At 35.4% G+C, this 22,969-nt stretch overlaps 1 protein-coding gene and 1 long non-coding RNA gene across 4 annotated transcripts in view; one reads left to right on the forward strand and one right to left on the reverse strand.

The window, feature by feature from the left end:
• LOC121106056 overlaps positions 1 to 6,939 on the forward strand; it is a 41,964-nt gene extending 35,025 nt beyond the window's left edge. For both annotated transcript variants that reach the window (XR_005838755.1, XR_005838756.1), the window contains exons 4-5: positions 4,260 to 4,378; positions 6,689 to 6,939. This is a non-coding gene — a long non-coding RNA (uncharacterized LOC121106056). The remainder of the gene's footprint in view (positions 1 to 4,259; positions 4,379 to 6,688) is intronic.
• Positions 1 to 22,969, reverse strand: part of GALNT13 (polypeptide N-acetylgalactosaminyltransferase 13) — a 429,753-nt gene that overhangs the window by 24,146 nt on the left and 382,638 nt on the right. For both annotated transcript variants that reach the window (XM_040644821.1, XM_040644814.1), the window contains exons 8-9: positions 20,123 to 20,262; positions 6,050 to 6,148 (exon numbers count right to left, since the gene is read on the reverse strand). In XM_040644821.1, coding sequence (XP_040500755.1) covers positions 6,050 to 6,148; positions 20,123 to 20,262 — 239 coding nt within the window. The remainder of the gene's footprint in view (positions 1 to 6,049; positions 6,149 to 20,122; positions 20,263 to 22,969) is intronic.

The raw sequence follows: 22,969 nt of genomic DNA on the forward strand, positions 1-22,969 counted from the left end.
GAAAACACACCAGAAACAAAATGTCAAATCAGAAAAAAAAAAGGAACATGTATCATAAAAGGTAATAATCTCAATAAAGTATTTTTGTAAGTGGAGAAGAGAAACAAGAGCTTCCTCAACCACCAATGAAAATGCAAGCAAAAACAAAGGCAAAAACATGACTAGAAAATCTACAGAGTATTGATGTCAACTTTTAAATTGCTTAAATGCACTGATAACATTACAGATATGATTTTAAAAAGATAAAATGTTTTTCCCACCCTAAATTGGCAAAGATGAAAAACAGAACAAAGCAAAAATACAATACCCGTTTAGGGTTGTCCAGTCTGATCACAATCCTTGGGGAGCGGGGTTGGAAATCAATATAAATGCAGTGAATTGGTGGGGAGTCAGCCAGATTTAGATTCAAACTGGCTTTACCTCCAAATCATATTATCAATCTCTCAGGGTTCCCATTAGACACATGAGGAAAATCAGGATAGTAATATGTATTTCATAGATTGTTGCGGGAATCAAAGGCAGTAATGTGTGAAAAATATTGATCAGAGCACCTCTTTGTAGTTTAGCAATTAGTTCCATTAAACTAGTAAAACCTTAAAAAGCACAATTTGTCACTATGTATTAAAAGCCTTATAATGTTGCATAACTTTTGACCTATCAAATTTACTTCTAGACAGTATTTCTTAAGAAGTAAATACAGATGCTCACTAGCTTTTAGCTACGAAGTTACTGATGAGCCTCACCTATAACAATAAAAATTCACCAGTGGTGCTGGGCATTAAATAAATTATTGTCTATCCATTAAAATATGCCCTATTCAGGTTAAGAAGTTGTTAGCCAAATGAGAGAATCAAAAAGAAGCTAAATTATTTGGGTTTTAAGCAGTATGTCTTAAATTTGTGAGTGGAGTAGTATGTGGTCAACAGTGCAAGTGGAGAGAACAGTATCAGTGAACTGCAGAGATGTGAAAATGCACAGAGCCTACAGGGAATAGAAAATTATCAGACATATATCTACAGCACAAAAAACTATTAGAATATCAAGGGAGACGATGCTGGGAAGTCAGATGAGGATGAAATTATGTGGGGTTTTGTATATATACATAACTAAGGAACACATAACTATATACATAACTAAGGAATTTTTATGTAATTCATTGGGCCGTGGAGAATTGCTGGAGATTTTTTATCAAATTGTAATTATAATGTGGCATATATAGAATATATGCCTGGAATTCCATATGATGTATGGAAATAATGAGGTTTTCTGACCACAGAGGTGAAAGAAGATACAGGCTAAGACAAAGATAGAGGCCCTAGTCATAAAGGGTCTTAGAGACCAGAGTCAATGCATATTATTTTCATGGAAATATCAGGATTGGGTGACCAAACTTTAGAAGTGTCTATGTTGGGTTTCAATTTTGGATGCTTACACGAAAGAGAAGAAAATGAGTACAGTCTGGAAACAGTTGAGTTTGAGATGCCTGTAGAGATTCCCAATAATTAACTGGCAACAGATTCTGGAGTTCTGGAGTTCAGGAGAGAGGGTGGAGATGAAGATATAAATCTGAGTCATTAGCATTTTAGGGGACATGGAACTGCTTCCAGGAATCAATTTCATCTTTTCAGAAGTATAGAGAAGATAATCCCATAACTAACTTTTAGTAACATACTTTCTACCAGGAAATTGTAAGTATTTCTTTCCCTTATAAAAATTTATGTTCAAATTTTAATCAAATTCCTATTTATTTTCATTCTTTTGAAAGTGTTTAATGATTATCACATTATGTGTTAATGAAAGCATTTCAAGAACAGATAGGAATGGACTTTCAAATTATGTCATTATTCTTTGAGACTGAAGATTTTTATTACTAAGGTTCTAAAAGAATACCTCAAGATGATCAAATGTTGAATGTAACAATAATTCTACACTTGCTGTCTTATTTTTACAGTATTCTTGCTACAAAAACTTCCATGCGTTCTTTCATTTATTTGGCTAGTTTTTATTACATGCCTACCATATCCCAAGCCCTGCAGGGGCTAGGGGTGGAGGGAGAGTATGTTGGATATTTGAGTGCTAAGTGTTTAAGAAAATTATTTCCAGCAACTACTGAAAAGTAAGTTTCTTCCTGATATCTCCAAGAACATTAAAAAAAAAAACAAAACAAAACTGTGCAAGGAGAAACGGTTAAGGGATGGTTTTCAACAAACATAAAGCACCTTCTTTTAGAAATGAAATGAGCGGAAACGCTAAAAAAAACAGTGTTAACATTTCTTATGAATTTTGTGTAAAAGCAGGAGTGAGAAACTTGAATATTTTATATGGGTTGGGTCTACTTTCAAAAATTTTAAACTAAATAACCATAAAAATAGATACTGCTTCCATGGTAACATAAGAGAATAACAATAAAACAGGGAAGGTAGCTCCGAGAATAAAATCCTAAAATCTGTTCCTTTCTAAAGTAAGCAAAAAATGTAAACATGTCCCTAATTAGGGACTAACTAGGATTAATTGTCCAAGAAATATTGAATTCCATCAAAGTACAAATCATTATAGGGTTTTATGTGACAGTTTAATTCTTTCATAATATATATTAAAGCAACAGCAGAGGCAGTTCATTTTATTAAGCTTGACAATACCATAGGAAGTACTGTGAATTTACCTAGCCTCAGGCATTAGCCACTGAATGAACACTTTTGTTTTCTTATAGAGAGAAGAGAAACAATTGAGAATAGAAATCGAAATACCTAAAGAGAATAATTAATGTCAATAGACCAATATATGTACTGAGTGTCTAGTATATGCCAGGTTAGTGTCAGTTATTATATAAATTTTACTAATCTTTGGAGGAAAAAAAATGGGTGAAAGTCTTTTACCCGTTTTATAAATAAAATAGTAAAGCTAAAAAATATTAAGTAATTTACCATAAATGACCCAATTAATCAGGTCAGAGCAATGCTCTAAAATGATACTCTTTTGGGGCCCAGGTGGCTCAGTCGGTTAAGCGTCTGCCTTCAGCTCAGGTCAGGATTCCAAGGGTCCTGGGATAAGCGGGTAGCCTGCTTCTCCCTCTCCCTCTGCTGCTCCCCCTTCTCATGTTCTCTCTCCCTCTCTCTCTGTCTCTCTCTCAAATAAATAAAATTGTTAAAAAAAACAAAATGATACTTTTATTCTCAATAGTTCAATTTTCTCAATTTTTATTTAATTATGAAAGTTATATATATATAAATACAGCTATATATTATATATATATAAATAAATAAATGTGGCGTAAAAAGTAGTTTCCCATTCTAACTCATTCTTCTCATCAGAGGTAATTATATTCCAGATAGACTGCTATGCATTTCTAACAGATTATATTGCATCTATATATAGATATTATACATACTTTATAGACAAAAATGTTCACATATATTTTTCATAAATGAGGTCATTTCCTTCCTTCTCGATCTTCCACGACAATCCATATAGACCTCTTTCCCTCACTTTGGTGGCGGTGGAGTATTCTGTCCTATGGATGCAGCACAATTTATTTAAACATTCCTGTCTTGGTAAATATTTAGTTGTGTCCAGTGTTTGTGTTATAGCAAAAAGGGCTCCTATAAACTTTCTTCTACGAATATCTGTAGACATGAGTAACTATTCATGTAGATGGTAAAACATTGGTTTTAATTTCTACCTTGTCATTAAGTTGACAATGTAGAGACATTAGAATACATATAGGCATGGGTTTTTACTTACTGTTTGTTTATTTATAAATCCCTAAGATTGGTGTCTTTACATACTTTTGGTTACTATGACAATAACAGCATTCTATGGCAATGTCTACACAGTACTAAGGTATAAGTCTGTTGTTCTGATCATGAATTCTTTCATTTATTTACTAGACTATTAGTTATTAGTTACCTACCATATCCCAGGCCCTCGGCCAAGTACTAGAGATGAAGAGAAAAATAAGACATATTCCCCACCAATAAGAAGGTTATGGTGGAGTTGGATAGCTTATTTTTGGGTATTTGAACACTCATAAATGAGTAATGTAATTTTTAACATTTATGACCCAGGTATTTTGTGTCATTTAGACAAATACAGGTATTTGACTGGTTATCTTTTCTAATATTAACTATGGCAACTTAAAAAATCAATGAGGATAATTCATCCAGGTTATCTTCTTTTTCATTTCCTATTTTCATTTTCATCTGCATTAGAATCAGAATGATGTCCTAAATAATGTGTTTTTTTTTTTTTAAATTCTGTAGGTCATCATGGTGCAGATGATCAGCTGACTTTTTTCATCAGCTGATGAAACACATTATGGAGACAGTTCTGCATGTCCTCCCAGTATCCATGGTAAATAAACGTGAGGACATTGACACATGTAAGTGCAGTAAAATACTCCATGTTTTTGTGTAGAGGTATTCAAGTACCACATTTCTGGACAAAGAGACTTACAGGGAGGGGTGTAAAAAGCCTTTAGGGAGTCTTGTTTTTCCTAGTAGAAGGACAGTCATGGCTACTGCAGCTCTTCTCTTCTCTACCCCAACTTCTTCCTGCCTTGAATGTGGATATGATGTCTGGAGTTTCAGCAACCCTTATGTGACCAGCTGATGATAAAAGTTAATTTTAAGGATTGAAGAATGGAAAGTCAGAAAGTTTTTGATTTCTTGTTAAAGTCATTAAAGACCTGAACAAATGTCAAGAGTTGACTACCTTCAGATTTCTTACTTCCATTTGTGAAAAATTAAACCGTGCACATTTTTAGTCCTCTAACAGTTAAGCTGTTTGCCATTTCTAGCTGAATTCATTGGGATTCCATTGGTTTTGGTAGTAGAGGCCTCTCACAGTCATTGTGAATTAATATAAAAGCTGGACCATTTCTGAATGTTCTGCCATTTTTCTGTCTGTATTGGTTTTCCTATTATTTTCTTTCATAAAGTTATTTTTCCATGCTGTCACTTAGAAAATTTGATTTAAATATTTTTCTGCTTAAGTTGAAATTTTGGAACACTAATTAGGATTTTAATTTTTTGTTTTGTTTTTTAAGAGAAAAATTTCTTTTTTGAATGTTCTCCACTGACTCACACAGGGCCTCTTTGAGGTACGGTGCCAAACTCAACAGGGCTATTGCTTTTTCCCTGTAGATTTTTGACACATTCAGCTGCATTCCCTATATAACCATGATGTTGTGCTGCATAGAATAACTTTTACTTCCTAACTTCACTCTAATGCACTAGATAAAGAACTCACTGGTGTGTTTCTCCTCGATTTTTACGGACTTGTCTACAGAGGATTAGCTACCTCGAGCTCCAAATTCTGCCTCTCAAAATGGCCAGGACAGCAGGGCTGCTCCCCCGAACACTCATAGCTAAGCAACTGCCACACGACCCACCCTGCAGAGCCACTGTCCAACACTGAAGGAGAGTACAAAGATCCTTGTTATAGTCCAACAGGTCTCTGATAATTGGACTGCAACACACAAAAAAGCTGTCCTAGACTGGTAGTCAGCCATCAGTTTTGTTTAAATACTTAATTTTTACCTGGTTCAAAGGGCATCTTCAGATTGTCAAAGCACAAATGTAACAGATGTGCTTATCATGAATTTTAAAATTCACTGAACCTCAAAAATTCAGAGAAAACATATACATAAACACTTACAAAAGAAATTAAGAATTATCACCATTGGAAAACATCATGGTTGTGGAGGGATTATTTTATACTATTCAGTTAATAGAATAAAATGTAGTGTTCTTTTGCTCAGACATGGTAAAATGAGATAGGTCTAAAATATTTGGCTATCTTCATTAACTGGGCTCATTGAAAGTGTTGCCCTATTTATTAAATTCTGTAGTGCTTTCTTAAGATACTTGGGGTAACAAAATAGCCAAATTAATTCTTGATTTGAATGCCCATTAATTTCCTAAGCTAAGACTTTACTGCTATTGGCATGTGAATCACGGTTTACTGTGATAGTTTTCACAGCAATACTTTCCCCCCAAAGATGAAGTTGATAAAAAAAAAAAAAAGAGAGAGAGAGAGAGAGAGAGTTTACCTGATTTCCTCCCATACCATGACAGTTGAATATACCCACTTTTTCATTTTCCTTGCGGCCCATGTTGTCTAAACATTGGTTGGTTTCAACATTTCTTATCTAAAAGAAACGCACAAAAACAGAAGTCAGATAGTGATTAAACTCAGAAAAATCTTCCTGGTGTTATCAAATTGTATATTGATACGAGATAATACACGTTTGCAAGGAAATTTTTCCAAGAAGAACACATTGTTTTAAATATTTATTTTTCTTTACTATGTCTATTCTTAATTTCGTGTAAATTTCTATCTCCTACTGTAGTAAACTTGAACAGCAATGGCATTGTCATTAGTATCTAATCAAGAGGCACTCCTCGTTTATAACATAGTAGCTGAGAAAGAAGAAACATTACAAATTAGTCATTCCTCCCCAAATCCTTTTAAAATTAGGACGGTTGCCAAACTCTACCCAAAAAACCAGTCTATTCTTGAACTCCTGTGGTACCATACGTAAAGGAATTCAAAGAAATTGGTTAAATATTCAAATTTATGTGTTTTTAGATTGCTTTATTACTAGACGTTCCATCCTATGTTAATAAAGATTAATTATTGTTTATTTCTGTAACTAAAACATACTCATACATCTTTTTTTCATCCCTAGTGCCAAACTTAATGGAAAAGAGTTGACCCTAAGAAAAGCTATTACAAGACTAAATGGTGATTTCACTTTAAAAATCCCTTACAAATAAGATTAAATTGCCAACTGCAAACACAAGATTCTTGGTTTATACTCAAATACTGCATTAGTTCCATAATTAACATAATGTTAATACATATTTGAGACATATGTAATTATAAAAGCCATTCATTGTGTTTAAAGATGCTAAAATTACTAAATCAAGCACCAATGAATAAAAATGCATTTCTAATGAATGTTTTTAATTTTCTCCCTTAGTCTAAACCCCATGTATGTATTTATATTTGTCCAATCTGCTTCTGAAAAGTTATCTCTCTTACTAGAACACGCATATTTTACTGTTCACTCATACATTACTTGAATATACCTAGTTATCTATGCACATATTTCTTCATATGGGCAAATGAATAAGATCAAAACTTCTAAAGAAAACTGATTAGGTTTATACGAATCACTTTTTTGTATGATGCAGAACCCAAAAGTCAAGTAATGGCTCCTAGAGTTGGGAAAAGTGGTATGATTTGCATTAAGGCCCCAGTCAGCAATTGGAAGGAGCAGGGATTGGAATTCATCCTTTACAAGGGTTGGAAAGAGCTGAGCATAACTGTCAAGCCCTGTTCCAATGCCTTGAGATTTAGAACAGGATTATAGATGCTTTCATTGGGAAATGTGAGCCACAACCCATTAGAAAGGACAGAACACACCATGAATATTAAAGAGAAAGGAGGGGCACCTGAGTGGCTCAGTAGGTTAAGCTTCTGACTCTCAGGTCCTGGATGGAGCCCCATGTCCTGCTCAGCAAGAAGTGTGCTTCCCCTCTCCCCCTCCCTCTGCACCCCCCCTCACTCGTGCACTCTCTTTCTTTCTCTATTTCTAAAATAAATAAATATTAAAAAAAAAAAAACAAAGAGAAAAGATACAAGCTTCAAGAAGAAAAATCATGTTCATGTTCCGTACTGGTAGGTTTAGGTTATCTGATGGAGGTTAGTTCAGGCTCACAGGTACTGAGCCTATACGCAAAGGTTAAAGATTTTTCGGGACCTGTAGCTTGGATAGGATTGAGAAAGACAACAATTGATAGATGATGTATATAACAACCTGTTATGTTTCACATAATCTAATCAATATGTAACATGCCAGTTTATTTTTAAGTTCTTTATACCAATTTTTCTTGTTAACATTTCATAAAAGGCAAACTTCTTGAGAAATAATAAAATGATGTAATTTATTATCCTTAAAAATATGGAACAGTGTAATATTATAATACCTAGGTGAATAAGTATCTCACAAAATGGTTAATTCACCTTTACATGTAAGCTATGGAATCTGATTCCAAGGACCTCTGCTAGATTCATGCTACTTGAATAGATACTAGTTAATAGTTACAGGGGCTACACGCTGAGTCATTTATAAAATTTTGCCTCTTTGGTGGATGACAGAAGATTCAAAGCCTTATTCAGGCCAGTACATCCTCTGACAGAGCATTTTAAAGGGACATTTGATAGATTCATATCATCCTACTTTTTGGCAAAGTAAGCAGAGAACTCAAGAATGCTTCCAAAGCATTTTGTCCCCAGTAACAACCTATTATTATTTTTTAAAAAATAGGTACACTTGGTCTGCAACCTCTCTTATGAATGCACTCATTCACTCAACAAATATTATCAAGAGTATGTATACTTCATGCTAAACACCATTTAAGGTGCTGAGGATACTGAAGCGAACAGAGTAAACTAGTCCGTTCCACCATGGAGTTTATATTTTAGAAGAGAAGAGTGCAATACACAAATACATTCATAATATGTCAGGAGATCAAGAACTTGAAGGGTAGACAAAGTGATGGAAGGAGCACTATACTATTTCAGGTAGGGGGTTAGCAAAGGCCAGGCAGAGAAAAGATACCTTAGTAAAGCCAGAGCAGCCAGATTTCCATGTGTATGGAAGCGCATTCCAGGGAGGGGAAATAGCAAATGAATGCTCTCTGCAGCTGAGAAAACGGAGTGAAGTATCAAGCTAGCAATGTGGCCAGGGTGCAGCGAATGGGGCGGAGGAGAGAAGTATCTAAGACTAAAGCATGTAGGAAATCATAAGTTTGTAAGCGTGAGGATGACCTATTAATAGCTTACTCTGGCTGCTGTGTGGAGAACAGATTAGAGGGAAGCAGAAGTAGAAGCAGAGAAACACTCAAGGGTACTCTTGCAGTCATGCCAGCTAGACATGGTGGCTGCTTACAATAGTAGGATAACAGTAGAGGTGGATAGGTCAAATTGGGGATTTTTTTTAAGATTTATTTACTTATTTATTTATTTTATATATAGAGAGAGACAGTGCAAGTGTATGTGGGATGAGGGGCAGAGGGGGAGGAAGGGACAGAGGGAAAGAATCCCAAGTAGACTTGCATGGAGCCCAGAGCCAGGAGCTGGACCCTGAGGGATGGGGTGGGGGGTTGGGACCTGATCTCAGGACCCTAAGATCATGAACTGAGCCAAAACCAAGAGTCTGACGCTCAACCAACTGAGCCACATAGGTGTCCTAAATTTGGGATATTTTTAAGATAGAACCAAGTGAGACTCCAGATTGAGCTGGATATGAGCTATGAAAGGAAAAAAAGAAGCAGCATTCCAAGGTTTTGCTTGAGTCAATGGACAAATGATGTTTCCATATACTGGGAACAATATTCTGAGTTCTTGCATGTTGATAAATATATCTGTGGCCTTTATATTTGAAAATCGATTTGGTATATCTGAAGTCCTTGGCTCACAATCTATTTCCTTGAGTATCTTTAAAATGTTATGCTACTTACTTCCAACACGAATAGTTGCTTTTGAAAAGTCTGTTGATAATCTGTTTTTCTTTACCTTATTCTTTTTTACAAACGTCTATTTGGCATTCAGGCAAACTGGTTTTTGTTTTGTTTTTTTAAAGTTCAATAGATTTACCACAATGCATCTGAATATTGTTCATTCTGGATCACTCTTCCAAATACAAAGCGTTCCTTTTCAATATGTAGTTTCAATTTTACTTTCAGGCACATTCTCTTAAATTATAAGTATTAACATTCATTTTGTTTTAATGTTTTGATTTTTCCCACTGGGAAATCCTATTACTTTGGATCTTGTTGCATATCTCTATGTCACCTTCTATTAAAAGTGGGATTATTGGGGGTTACGGGATTACTGACTCATGTGATGTTTCAAATTTAGCCTTTGTTTCTAAATGAATTCATTCTTTAATTTCTTAATCTTTAATGCATTTCTGGTCCTTATTTTTCAGAGGTATTTTTAAATTTGATTTATAGAGTTCTTTTCTACATTTTATCATTATACGATTTCTGTTAGCTTGCTTTGAAATATTAGGTTACACTTTTCCCGGCTACGAGCATAAAGCTTTGGTGTCCTTGCCTTGCTTGTAGAGCGACCATTTTCCTTATTATCTTTATTCTTACCATGGCCATCCTCTACTACTGTTGCTGCTCTTATTATTGCATGAGTCCAAGTCTCCTGATCTTTAAGAGAGGGTTTCATCAGGAGACCATTTCTTTCTTTTCTCTTTTTGGGAATCACCTGGCATCTTTAAACTTATCCTGTTGCCTGGTTCCCAAGTCTACACATTCCCATTTAGCTGGTAGAGGGTGTAACTTGACCATCGGGGGTTTTATTCTTCCCCAGGCAATTTTTTTTTTAAGATTTTATTTATTTGAGAGACAGAGCAAGCACAAGCAGTGGGGAGGGGAAGTGGGAGAGGGTGTAGTAGGCTCCCTGGTGAGCAGGGGGCCCAATGTGGAGCTCAATCCCAGGACCCTGAGATCATGACCCGAGCCAAAGGCAGACGCTTAACTGACTGAGCCACCCAGGCACCCTTTCCCAGGTAATTCTAAGTTGCAGCAAAGTTTAGCAACTACCACTCTGGAGGGAGGTGTGTAGTTTCTTGATGTTAAATGGTGACGTTACAATTACAATTATTTTTCCTTTTTAAAGTAACTTCTTTTTCAGTGGTTCCCATCTGGTAAGCTTTTAGAATATACTTCTTCCTGGCCTCGCCCTCAAAGATTATGATCCAAATGGTCTGGAATAGGACCAGGAGACAGCTTAAAGCTCTGCAAATGATTTGGGCGTATATTCAGGGTTGAAATCCCCTGTATCAAGAGAACACAATGGAGTACTTGCTAGCTGGAGGCTTAGCTATTTTGTGAATCTTTCTGAAAATTCTGGATGCTGGTGGAAGAAAGGGAGGTTTTCATAGTAAAGCTGATTCCTTTAGTACCCAGTAGGGAAGTTGAAGGGCAAAGATTTCCAGCTGTCCTTGACAGGGAAGGTTTACACAGGAGACCACTTCTAACTTTACAAGTCTATCTTTCCTGTCCCTGCACTCTTCTGAAGAGTTGAAAAAAAAAATTGCCTTCTATTTTTTGAGATCTCCGGGTTCTGTTCATCGCTCCTATTTTCATCTGGACTTACCATTTCCTTTGTCCCTATTGTCTCTACCTTCTCAATTGGGCTCTATTCCTTAAAGTTTCTCCTAAGAAGGCACTTAAGCTAGTGAGTTTTAAGAATTCACAGGTCTCTCAGGGTGCTCAGGCCTTTCAGACATTAGAAAGGGGATTTTTCACTGACTGACAAATTGGATTGCATGAAAACACCTCTCCCAGTTTCAGCTACTATTCTCGAATTGGCCTGAAGCAATTTCTCATGAGTATCTGTTGGCAAGTTGGGTGTTATCTAGGTCTCATTTCCATCAGACCTCTCATCGCTTTCCTTTGCTTTCCTTCCATGGAGTATCACATGGTCATGAAACTGGCCGCTCATATTTTGGGATTTGTGAGAACACCTGCCATCTAATTTTGTGGTCAGTGTTTTCCATCAATTTTTGGTTTTGCTATCCTGGATGCTCGTTCTGTTTTAATTATGTCACTGCTGCCACTATTTTTTTCCCCCAATTTCCAAGATAGACAGATTTGGGGGACTTCATGAAAAGAATCTTGTGCTATTTGGGATATGTTCTAACTATTCCACAAAGTGGTTTGTTAATTTCTAGACATGTAATATTCTGTCCCTTAGGATATAGAAGGGGCTAAGAAGGTACAAAATAGAAACTCAAGTCAAATTGGGTGAGGTTGGCTAGACTTGGGATCTAGATTAAAAACAAATAGGAGTCAGTGGCTTAGAACAGCTGTCAGAATGAGATGGGGTGACTACCACTACCACCACCACCAATAATAACTAGCAATCATAATTGTATGTGCCATGTGCTGTTCCAAGCACTTATGTGTAGCAGGTAATATTTACTACTAACCTATTACCCCCATTTCATAAATGAAAAAATTATTAAGATACAATGAAGTTAAAAAGTTTGTACAAATAAAGAATTGAAAGTTATTATAATCCTGACATCCAGATAGGCAGGCAGTATTTGTCAGAAAGGAGGTGTGGAAGGAGCAAGTAAAGGCGGGGTAGTAGCTAACCAGAGTAAAGGTTACAATAGGTCATGCAGACAATGGTGAAGACACATGGAACAAGAAACATGAAAGCAGGCTGGGATCAGACCTAGGGGACCAAGTCAAGAAGACAAGCTGCTGAATGCCACACTGTTGGACTGAGGCCATGTAAATAATTTTGGCTATGGCCAGGATGACATTAGACACAAATAGGATGGGGCACAGAATGTCAGGAACAGGAATATCAGTAGCCAACTAAAATAAATAAATAAAAGAGACACTTCATCTAGATAGAGACAATATCAAAATGTTTATGTCACTAGGCCTATAATACTCAGACTAAAAAAAAACTCCATGCACACTTAGAAGGCAGGCTAGTGTACATCAGGTTGTTCTCAAGTCAATGAACTCAACACTAGGAAATCTGCTATATTCTCTTCAAAATAGAAAAATGGTCACTAATGTGTACTGACAATCCTCATCAAGCAAATCTTACTGCAAAGGATAAGATATTGGCATACAGGAAGTTTCAATCTATGCACCTTAGTTTTGAGATGCAAAGGATGATCTGATTTAGGATGATCTTGTGTGATTTTTTAATTCAGAACCTTTCTAAGAATACCCTGGGACCTCATAGAATGTTGTCTAAGCAAAAAAGTGAATTTTAGGAAAGACCTTGATCTTGTCACTGGTACCATATTATCTGACAATACCAATTACTTGGTCATGCCATTAATTCTGAGAAAAACCGAGGCAAACAACCACTGCTGATCTTCACTCATTAGAAATTCCTTACAGATTCTGTTTTATTACCTGTATCCACATAAATAGAGCACACCGGAAGTTCTCAGATCTGGAAAATTCTTTTAAATCATTCTTTATGTTATGGTACAGCTTTGAATATGTGGCATAGGGCCAGCAGAGTTTTAATTGTTGTCTGCTTTGAGATTCCTTTGTTTACACATAATCTTTTATTGCTTGAAAACAATTTTTAATGACATAAGATTGAGAGTATTTTTCCCACTTGTGTTTTTATGTTTGAAATCAGCAAGCCTTTTTCTAAATGTTTCTACTCAGCGGCATCGCTGGTAATGTTCTTACCACTTACATAGTTTGTTCATTAGCTTTTGCTCCCTCTGCTGGATTGTAACAGCAAGAAACAATGAAAACTCTCAATTAAAAAAAAAAGGGGGCATATACTCCGCCTCACCCTCATACCTTTGCATTTCAAAACCAATATGTAAAATCCATTCTAAAGATAATAATCTAAACTTAAACTAGCTTTTTTTTTTGCTTTAATTACTCCAACACATGCTTACCCTTCAATTGCACATTGTTACTCATTATCATTATTTTACATATGTCAACCTCCTTTGCTTTCTCTTTACTTGAAAAGAAGAAAATAGGCACATTTGCAGTGAATTCCAGTTTAATGTTAATGTTTCCATATTATAATTGTTCTAGTGAATATGCATTTAAGTATATTTTCTCTTTACCAAATTGTGCATAAATCGGAAGGATGAGTGCAAAATCTATATATTTAACAAATCCAAGCTTACTGTTTACATAGACCTGGGTTTCAAATGCCCTGTTAGGGCCCCAGGGTGGCTCATTTGGTTAAGCATCTGACTCTTGATTTTGGCTCAGGTTATGATCTCAGGGTTGTGAGACTGAGCCCCGCGTAGGGCTCTGTGCTGGGGATGGCGTCTGCTTAGGATTCTCTCTCACCCTCTCCCTCTGCCTTGCCTGCCCCCCTTCAGGCACTCTCTCTTTCTCTCAAATAAAATAAATAAATAAATAAATAAATAAATAATAAACAAACAAATGTGTATACACACACACACACACACACACATAAATACCTTGATTAATGATAAGATTTAAAAATTCTGATTACATGATATACTAACCCTTGTCCAACACATACACAAAGTAAAGAACATAGAAAACTGACCATTTTCATTTATTTTGGTGGATAACAAAAATAAACAAGAATACTGGGAGAATTCAATAAATGCCCAGTGGGCATATAGTTTGCCATCATTGTGCCAATATCTACCTGAGTAATAAAATTAGAATTGGTTCTAGTCTAATTACCAGAAGTGTGAAGTAAAAAATATTTTTTCAGGTGATAAAGTCACTCACTTTGTTCACGATGGGGCTACACAGCCCAACAGTCTTTAAAATTAACTTCCGATGAAAAGTAACATCTTTTTTTTTCCCCTGTACATAAAGCATGTTCAGTTAGCCTACGCTGAAAATTAGCTACTGGGTCACGAAGAGTTTGCGGAATAGAATTGTGGGCAAAGAGAATGAGCGCATTAATGTCAGTCATCTAAAATGAGGTTTCCTCACTGGTTATCCTAGTGAAAGGTCAGGAAGACTGTGAATCTATAAATAGATCTGATTACCAACAGAGGGTAAATCTCTAAGCGTTTTAGCGTCTACATTTGGCAGTCACGGATTGTACCCTTAATCTCTGCAGCCGAACAGCTTCAAGTGCCTATTTTTAGTTACATAAATTTGCTTTTTAACAACATTTATGGAATACAGTACCAGTATGTACCAGAACCCTAACTAGCTGTCATGGTTAAAGGGTACAAAAGGAAAAAGGAATTCTGAGGTTGAGAAGGCAGCCTGAAATGCAGAGACTAATGTCTAAACATCTCTGAAGCAAGATGTAAATTGTAAGCAAGATGTAAATTGTAAGCCCCAAGAGTTAAGTCACTTGGTTACAGAAATCCACTTCTCCCTGTTGTCCTACATAGCTCACAATACATTTTTTTTTTCTCAAAATGTTGGCTTGTCATAGGCCCCCAAATTCGAAGCATTGTGACTTTAGAATCCCGTTTTTCAATCCTACTGTACTTGAATTCGCCTTTATATTTACAAGATCAAAACCTGACATGTTTAATCTATATAAGCTAAGGGGCTGGTTAAGAAAGAATTTAATGCTGCAAAAAACTTGACTTCCTTATTCCATTATGATATGCTTACTGAGCCTAAAAGGCACATGCTTCATTAAGCTACTTAAAGGTTTTAGTTCAAAGCAATTGCACAGCTTTTAACTTCCCATTGGAGATTGCATGTAATTCATGGGCTGCTTAAAGAAAGTTTCAATTACCTGAATAAAATTCAAACATAACAAATTAAGATACTGATATCAAAAATTTTCCTAATGATTATTTTGGTGATGATACAGGATAAGGAGAAACTGAATATCATATTTGCATCTTCCAATACAGCTAAGAAGGTTATAAAGAGAAACTGACAGAGAAGAGTCTACATTCACCACTATACTGCAATATAAAATAATAGGCTTGGAACAACACCAAAACTTAAGGAAATTGTAAATTGTTAAATCTTACCAATTTCATTTTAAATTAAGCGATCAGTACATATGAAAAATATATATACCACAAACAATTTGTTGTCTTGATAAGTAGGTTGGACACCTGATACCACTTTGCGGCTCTAACTATCTGAAAAAAAAAAATACCTTCATATAGAAAGATAGCTTTTCAGTTTCTTCTAAAAATGGTTAATGGCAGGCAGGCAGTAAGAAAAAGCTTTAAGTAAATATCTGTTGCCCATTAACAGTTCATCCCAAACTCATTATCAAAATGTCCGTCTTAAATTATGTATACATGACTATGCAAAATCAAATTGGGAAGTAGTGCTTGGTAAAATTGTCCTTCTGTTTCCATGGAAACAGATGCTGGATTGCATCTCTTTAAGGCTGGTTCTAAAGTGGAAAACTACAGCACATTAATATCTTACAAAGTATAAAACTTAACACATCTCACAGATTTTTTTGAATTTATTAGGGGTTTTGAAGCAGCAGTTTATAGCATGACTATATCCTTCATGTAGGGCACCTTTTATTTCTCTTTCTTTTTTTTGTTTTAAGATTTATTTATTTGGGAGAGAGAGGGAATTTCTTTTTTTTTTTTTAAGATTTATTTATTTATTTGGGAGAGAGAGAGAGAGAGCACGGGGGGGGGTTGGGGAGGGGTAGAGGGAGAGGGAGAGAGAATCTCAAGCAGACTCCCCAATGAGCACCAAGCCCAACCCAGGGCTTGATCCCATGACCCCAAGATCGTGACCTGAGCCAAAATCAACAGTTGGATGCCTGACTGAGCCACCCAGATGCCCCTATTTCTCTGAATTTCTTAACTATTTGTTTCTTTGTTGCCATCTCTCCTGCTGCCTTTCAGAAGAATGGCTTAAGAGTAAAGGGCTTCGCTTATTTGACTTTGCATCCTTAGCCCGTAACATATAGGTTCCAACTCTACCTCTTATTTAACAAAAGCATTTTGAATAAATAAACTATAAAAATACAAGCTATTTTGTCTTTCTAGCTTAAAGAAAAAGTGAGCATTAGTGTCAGACTAACATCTATTTGAATTCTGACTTTAATAGTGAGCTCAATGACCCATAGGTGAATCACATAAACTTGCTACATGTCAGTTTCCATTTTAAAGCGGGGTCATAACAAAACCCAAGTCATGGAGTTAAGATTTTTAAATAATATAATTGTTATAAAGCATCTAGCATAATGTTGGACTTAAAAGAAATCAGTACGTGGTGGCTATAATAATTACAATAACTATTACTACTGGTGCTGCTACTACTGCTTGCCAGGCACTGTGCTAAATGTTCTAGATCTTCAATCATTGCTATATCCCTTTAGGATTATATTCACATTGCCAACAGGGACCAGAGAGGATACCTAGAGCCACTCAGGTCCTAAGCTATGAGGTCAGGATTTAAACCTTCCTCTGCTTACCTCCAAGGCCTGGGATTTTTTTAATACAATGAGCTGCCTCTTCTCAGATATGTTTCAAAAACCCAGAAAGGTATAGTCTTTCTTTCAAACTATTTCTGCACATTAAAATATGGCCCCCTGATCTATCACAGAAGACAGCTAATTCATGGGGCGCCTGGGTGGCACAGTGGTTAAAGCATCTGCCTTCAGCTCAGGGTGTGACCCCAGCATTATGGGATCGAGCCCCACATCAGGCTCCTCTGCTATGAGCCTGTTTCTTCCTCTCCCACTTCCCCTGCTTGTGTTCCCTCTCTCGCTGGCTGTCTCTATCTCTGTCAAATAAATAAATAAAATCTTAAAAAAAAAAAAAAGAAGACAGTTAATTCAACAGATGACTGGATTAAGAAGTTGTGGTCCATATATACAATGGAATATTACCCAGCTATCAGAAAGAACGAATTCTCAACATTTGCTACAACATGGACGGCACTGGAGGAGATAATGCTAAGTGAAATAAGTCAAGCAGAGAAAGACAACTATCATATGATTTCTCTCATCTATGGAACATAAGAACTAGGAAGATCGGTACGGGAAGAAAGAGATAAAGAAAGGGGGGTAATCAGAAGGGGGAATGAAACATGAGAGACTATGGACTATGAGAAACAAACTGAGGGCCTCAGAGGGGAGGGGGGTGGGGGAATGGGATAGACCAGTGATGGGTAGTAAGAGGGCACATATTGCATGGTGCACTGGGTGTTATACGCAACTAATGAATCATCGAGCTTTACATCGGAAACCGGGGATGTACTGCATGGTGACTAACATAATATAATAAAAAATCATTAATTAAAATAAAAAAATAAAAAAAAATCAGTAGGCTGAACAAAGGAATTTGCCCACACTATATTTTTACTTTTTCAGGAAGTCAGTTAATTAGGCTCCCTTGATGTAGTGCAGGAAACCACAAAATTGGATTTTTAACATGGAAGTAAACATCTAGGTTCTATTTTAGAGTCCTTTCTCAGGAGTCACTCTGGTGGCCCCAGAACATTTCTAAAAAGCCCTCCTTACTCATATCTGTTTTGTTATAGGCCCTGGTTATACTTTTAGAAAAAGTAATCAATGTTCACTCATCAGCTGGGTCCCCTGACTGCAGCGGGAGTAACACTCTAAGAATAGAAACATGCCCTTCTTCTTAGGGTGCAAGTCAGGTTCACAATTGTTCAAACAAACTTTTCAGTAAAGAAATGAAAGTACTAGATATTGGGGATCTTCAGAAGCACTAGATCATAATAACTAGCATGTAAACAGTGTTCTAGTTTAAAAAGCACTCACATAATTCATGTATTGAATATAAATCCCTGTAACAGTGCTTAAATAGAAATGTTACATTATTTGAAAACAATGGTAACAACCCTCCCTGTTAAAAAAAGCAAACAAAAATTAAAAAAATAAAAAATAAAACCCTGAGACACAGGACTATTAAGTAACTAGAGTCACACTTAGAAAGTTGTATACGCGGTGTGGGTGGCTCAGTCAGTTAAGCAGCTACTCGATTTTGGCTCAGGTCATGATCTCAGGGTCTTGAGATCAAGCCCCATGATGGGCTTTGGGCTCAGCAGGGAGTCTGCTACTTTCTCTCACTCTCTCCCCCTTTTCTTCTGCCCCTCTTCCCCATGCTCTCTCCAAAATAAATAAATAAATCTTAAAAAAAAAAAAAGTCACACATTCACTGTTATGACACTGGAATCTTTACACTACGTTATTCAGATTAAGGTTAAATAGAAAGATTCTTTAAAGAGATATTTACATGGCTAATAAGGAAGAGGAGATTTGACAACTAGAGCAGGGATGTGGACACAGAAAAACAGCCTTTAAAAAACAATTCTGCTAGGGGTCCACTCAGTCTCAGTATTTTTTGCTTCAATTATTTTCTAGTTAATCATAAATAAATTATGTTTATGGATTAAAGTGACAGAGTAGATAAAGTTACAGATTGTTATTTTTGGCAAATGAACCGAAAAAGTGTTGTAATGTATGCTACACATTTTCAAATATTCTATTATGACCTAAGAAAATGGCAATTTCAATCTAAGGACAAACTTAATTAATAATTATCTTCCAAGTGCATTGTATCATTTCTGTCAAAATGCTTTAATTACAACCAATATTAAATTAGTTTTGATTCCCAAAACTGATCCCTATTAAGTGGGAAATTACGAATTTGGGACATATAATTCATAAAGGGAATGGTTCTTATTTTGAGCAACTGAATATATATTCTGAATATGTTTATATAGTCATAATGAAGCCAACTATGTATTTTTACAGATAGTAGATATTTTGGAAAACATATTAAGGAGGGCACATAATGTAATGAGTTCTGGATGCTATGTAAGACTGATGAATCATTGACCTCTACCTCTGAAGCCAATATTACATTATTTGCTAATCAACTGAATTTAAATTAAAAAATGAAAAAATAGATATTTTGGAAAACAATGGTAGAGGATCAATGGTTTTCAAAGGGCCTACAAAGTCAACACGATTTTAACAACAACACTAAGATATTACTTGCGGTTTTCACTTTCACTTCTCATGAAGTACAAGGAGTCTCAGAGGCTACATGTTGTGTGATATTACAGCAGACTGAATACCAAAACAGACTCCAATTAACTTCTATTAGGCCAGACAGTAATGCAATTGACAAAAATATAATTGATGCTAATCTTACTATTTGATTTTGCTTTGGAAAATATATTTATTTTTAAAAATTCATTACTTATATTAACATGTAATGGATAACATTTTTAATGAATTAATAAATGGGTTTTACAGTTCTCAGGTTTAGTTTCAATACATTAAATATTAATAGTTTTAACCCACTTAAACAAAAGCTCTTGGGGTTCACAGTAAATTTTAAGAGTGTAAGGTCCATATAACTAAAAAGTTTCTGAACTGTTGGTAAAGAAATAAGAAAACACTATTTAGTCTTAAACTATCCCCTTACTTTTGCAAATCCCAATGATAAAGACCTTTCTGGTCCTTGAGACCATAAGTGACTTGAGAAGTTATTTAAAATAGATTTAAAAACCCTGAAAGCATTTTATTCATAACATAAAAAATACTGAGCTCCTTAGAAATTGCTCCATTTGCAAAATATATTTATAACTTAACCAAAATAAATAATTCATACCTCACCAAGTGAGTAATAACGTCTTGGGATCTGGGAGTCCGGATAGATGTTTTCAAGGTACCAAGAAAAGGGCTTACACTTCAGATTTTCTCTTAGTGTTTTTCTGACTGACACATCTCCATAATCCACTTTGACAACACCTGGAATTTTTCAGAGAAACACACAAATCAGTTTGTGCTATTTTCGATTTAGTACGGTTTCACTCTGTTTACTTTGCTAGCAGTGTTTTCCCCTCTATAATTATAATGCCATCAAATTCAATTGCATATGCAGCTGCCACTACACTGATTTTCTTACTAGCAACCAATTAGTACATGAAATAGATATAAAAAACAGCTTTTCCTTTGGTTATGACTTTTCAAAGGCAAATATTTATCACCAAGTACTTATACTTCTTCGATGGAATAATTAATCAAATAAGTGTAAGCTGGTATTAATTTAGCATCTCATAATCAAAGCTTAACTGGGCTGTGTGATAATGTGGCTGTTTCTCTTTAATAAAAATTCTAATCCTCATATTTTCCTAGTGTCTTTTATTCGCCACAATAGATTTCATGATAAATTTATAGAAATATAATGCTCACAATGAATACTTATGTGTTCTAACTTCTCTCTTCTTCTTGAACTTATATTCTATCTAGGTTTACCACAGACCTGATTTTTCTTTATTTTTTTTCCTGTATTGTTTTATGAATTAATGTGAGCCACCTCAAGTTCTTGGATAAGTGAGTTAATAAATAAGCTAAAATGAAATGGCTTTTACACACATGTGTACTTTAATTACTTAATTTCAATTTATATAATAGCAGAATATATGAAATTAAAAGGAATATTTCCATTGATGATCATAAAACGATGCTTTCTAGTTGAGAATTAAAAACAACAGTGCTACTAATTTTTATATAAAAATACCATGGTGACATGATTTGCTCATGACTATCAATATTAAAAATGACTGGAATGACTAAATAATTGTGAGAAGATTGCATTTCTTAGATCATTTTTGACAAGGTCTGTGTTTAACATGTTTCTTTAAGACAAGTAAGCAACCAGATTTGGGCACAGGGGGAAAAAAAGCCCAGTATTTAGTATATTCTATCCCAGGCAAACAGCAAAACCTAACAATCATTCTATAAGACAACGAACAATTGTTTAGACAATGCAGACATCTGTAACTAATGCCATTATTTGAGTCACTGTATTCAAAAGTGGCAACACTCTTAAAGTTCATCACCTGTTAGTTTTCCCCTTGCCCCACTGTTCCTTAAAAATTCTTCTTAATTTTTGTTTTTCCAAAATTAAATGCCTTAGTGTTGTTAGAAAGCATCCTGATGATGCTTAAGCAGACAAACCATTTCCTTTTAAAAGACAATATTGATTTTTCTAGCTGGTGTTTAGACAGAAAAGAACAAGGTCTTTGGGCTTTTTAAACACATAAATATTTGCTTTCAAAATAATCCTATTCGGAACTTGCAATCTGGAGTGCAACCTTCAAAAGAAGAGGCTGGAAAACATTTACAAAATAGATCACTACAAGAAGTTCTCTTTGTGTTAAGTGTTATATCAATTGCAATGATCTAATAAATAGTCTTGAAAATCATCTAAAGAGATTCCATTGAACCCAGAGGGAAAAAAGGGGGGCACTCTACCTTCAGAGGACTTAATTTGACAATCTGTTTTACTGTTCTATTTCATTTTTGAGGTGGGCAAACTTAATTGAGATAGCTTATTTAGATATCAGCATCTTTTCTTTTTCATCATTATAATTGTCCTGGCTCTGGAATTTTTTCCTAGGAGGTTTTTATGAGTTTTCTGGTGGGAAAGGAGTCTGAAGATTCATTTGCAGATATTTTACATTATATAAGAGAAAATATTAATTGCCTACATCAGATTTGGCAAAGATTTGGTTGGTATAAAATGACAGATGCTACTGAGAAAAGCTAAAACCTTCTTATCCTACCACCTCTAAGCCACCCCTTGGCATTGCCACTATAACATGAGTTTTGCCTTGGTCCTAGATAATTACTTAGTTACTGTTTTAAAAAAGCACAAAAATACTGTGGGCTTATCTTAATATTTTGATAAGGATTTTTTTTTCCCTCTGTAGCTATATTTTCCTACATAGAAGTGAAATACTATGAGGGTTAGTATCCAAAATACATAAAGAACTTATAAAACTCAACACTGAAAAATTAAGGCAGAAGACACGAACAGACATTTCCCCAAAGAAGATATACAGATGGCCAACAGACACATGAAAAGATGCTCATCGTCCCTTATCATCAGGGAAATGCAAATCAAAACTACAATGAAATATCACATCACACCTGTCAGAATGGCAAAAATCAAAAACGTAAGAAACAAGTGTTGGTGAGGATGTGGAGAAAAAGGAACCCTCTTGCACGACTGGTAGGAATGCAAACTAGCGCAGCCACTGTAGAAAACAGTATAGAGTTTCCTTAAAAAGTTAAAAATAGAATTGCCGTAACATCTAGTAATCACACTACTGTGTATTCACCCGAAGAATATGAAAATACTAATTCAAAGGGTACATGCACCCCTATATTTACTGCAGCACTATTTATAATAACTAAATTATGGAAGCAGCCCAACTGTCTATCGATAGATGAATAGATAAAGATATGGGTGTGTGTGTCAATGAAATATTATTCAACCACAAAAAAGAATGTAATCTTGCCATTTGCAATGACTTGGATGGAGCTAGAGAGTATAATGCTAAGCAAAATAAGTCAGTCAGGGAAAGACAAATACCATATGATTTCACTCATATGTGGAATTTAAGAAACAAATGAGCAAAGAAAAAAGAGAGAGAGAGGCAAACCAAGA

Source organism: Ursus maritimus, unplaced genomic scaffold, assembly GCF_017311325.1.
Source record: "Ursus maritimus isolate PB19 unplaced genomic scaffold, ASM1731132v1 scaffold_1, whole genome shotgun sequence".
In the NCBI taxonomy this organism is placed as follows: Eukaryota; Metazoa; Chordata; class Mammalia; order Carnivora; family Ursidae; genus Ursus; species Ursus maritimus.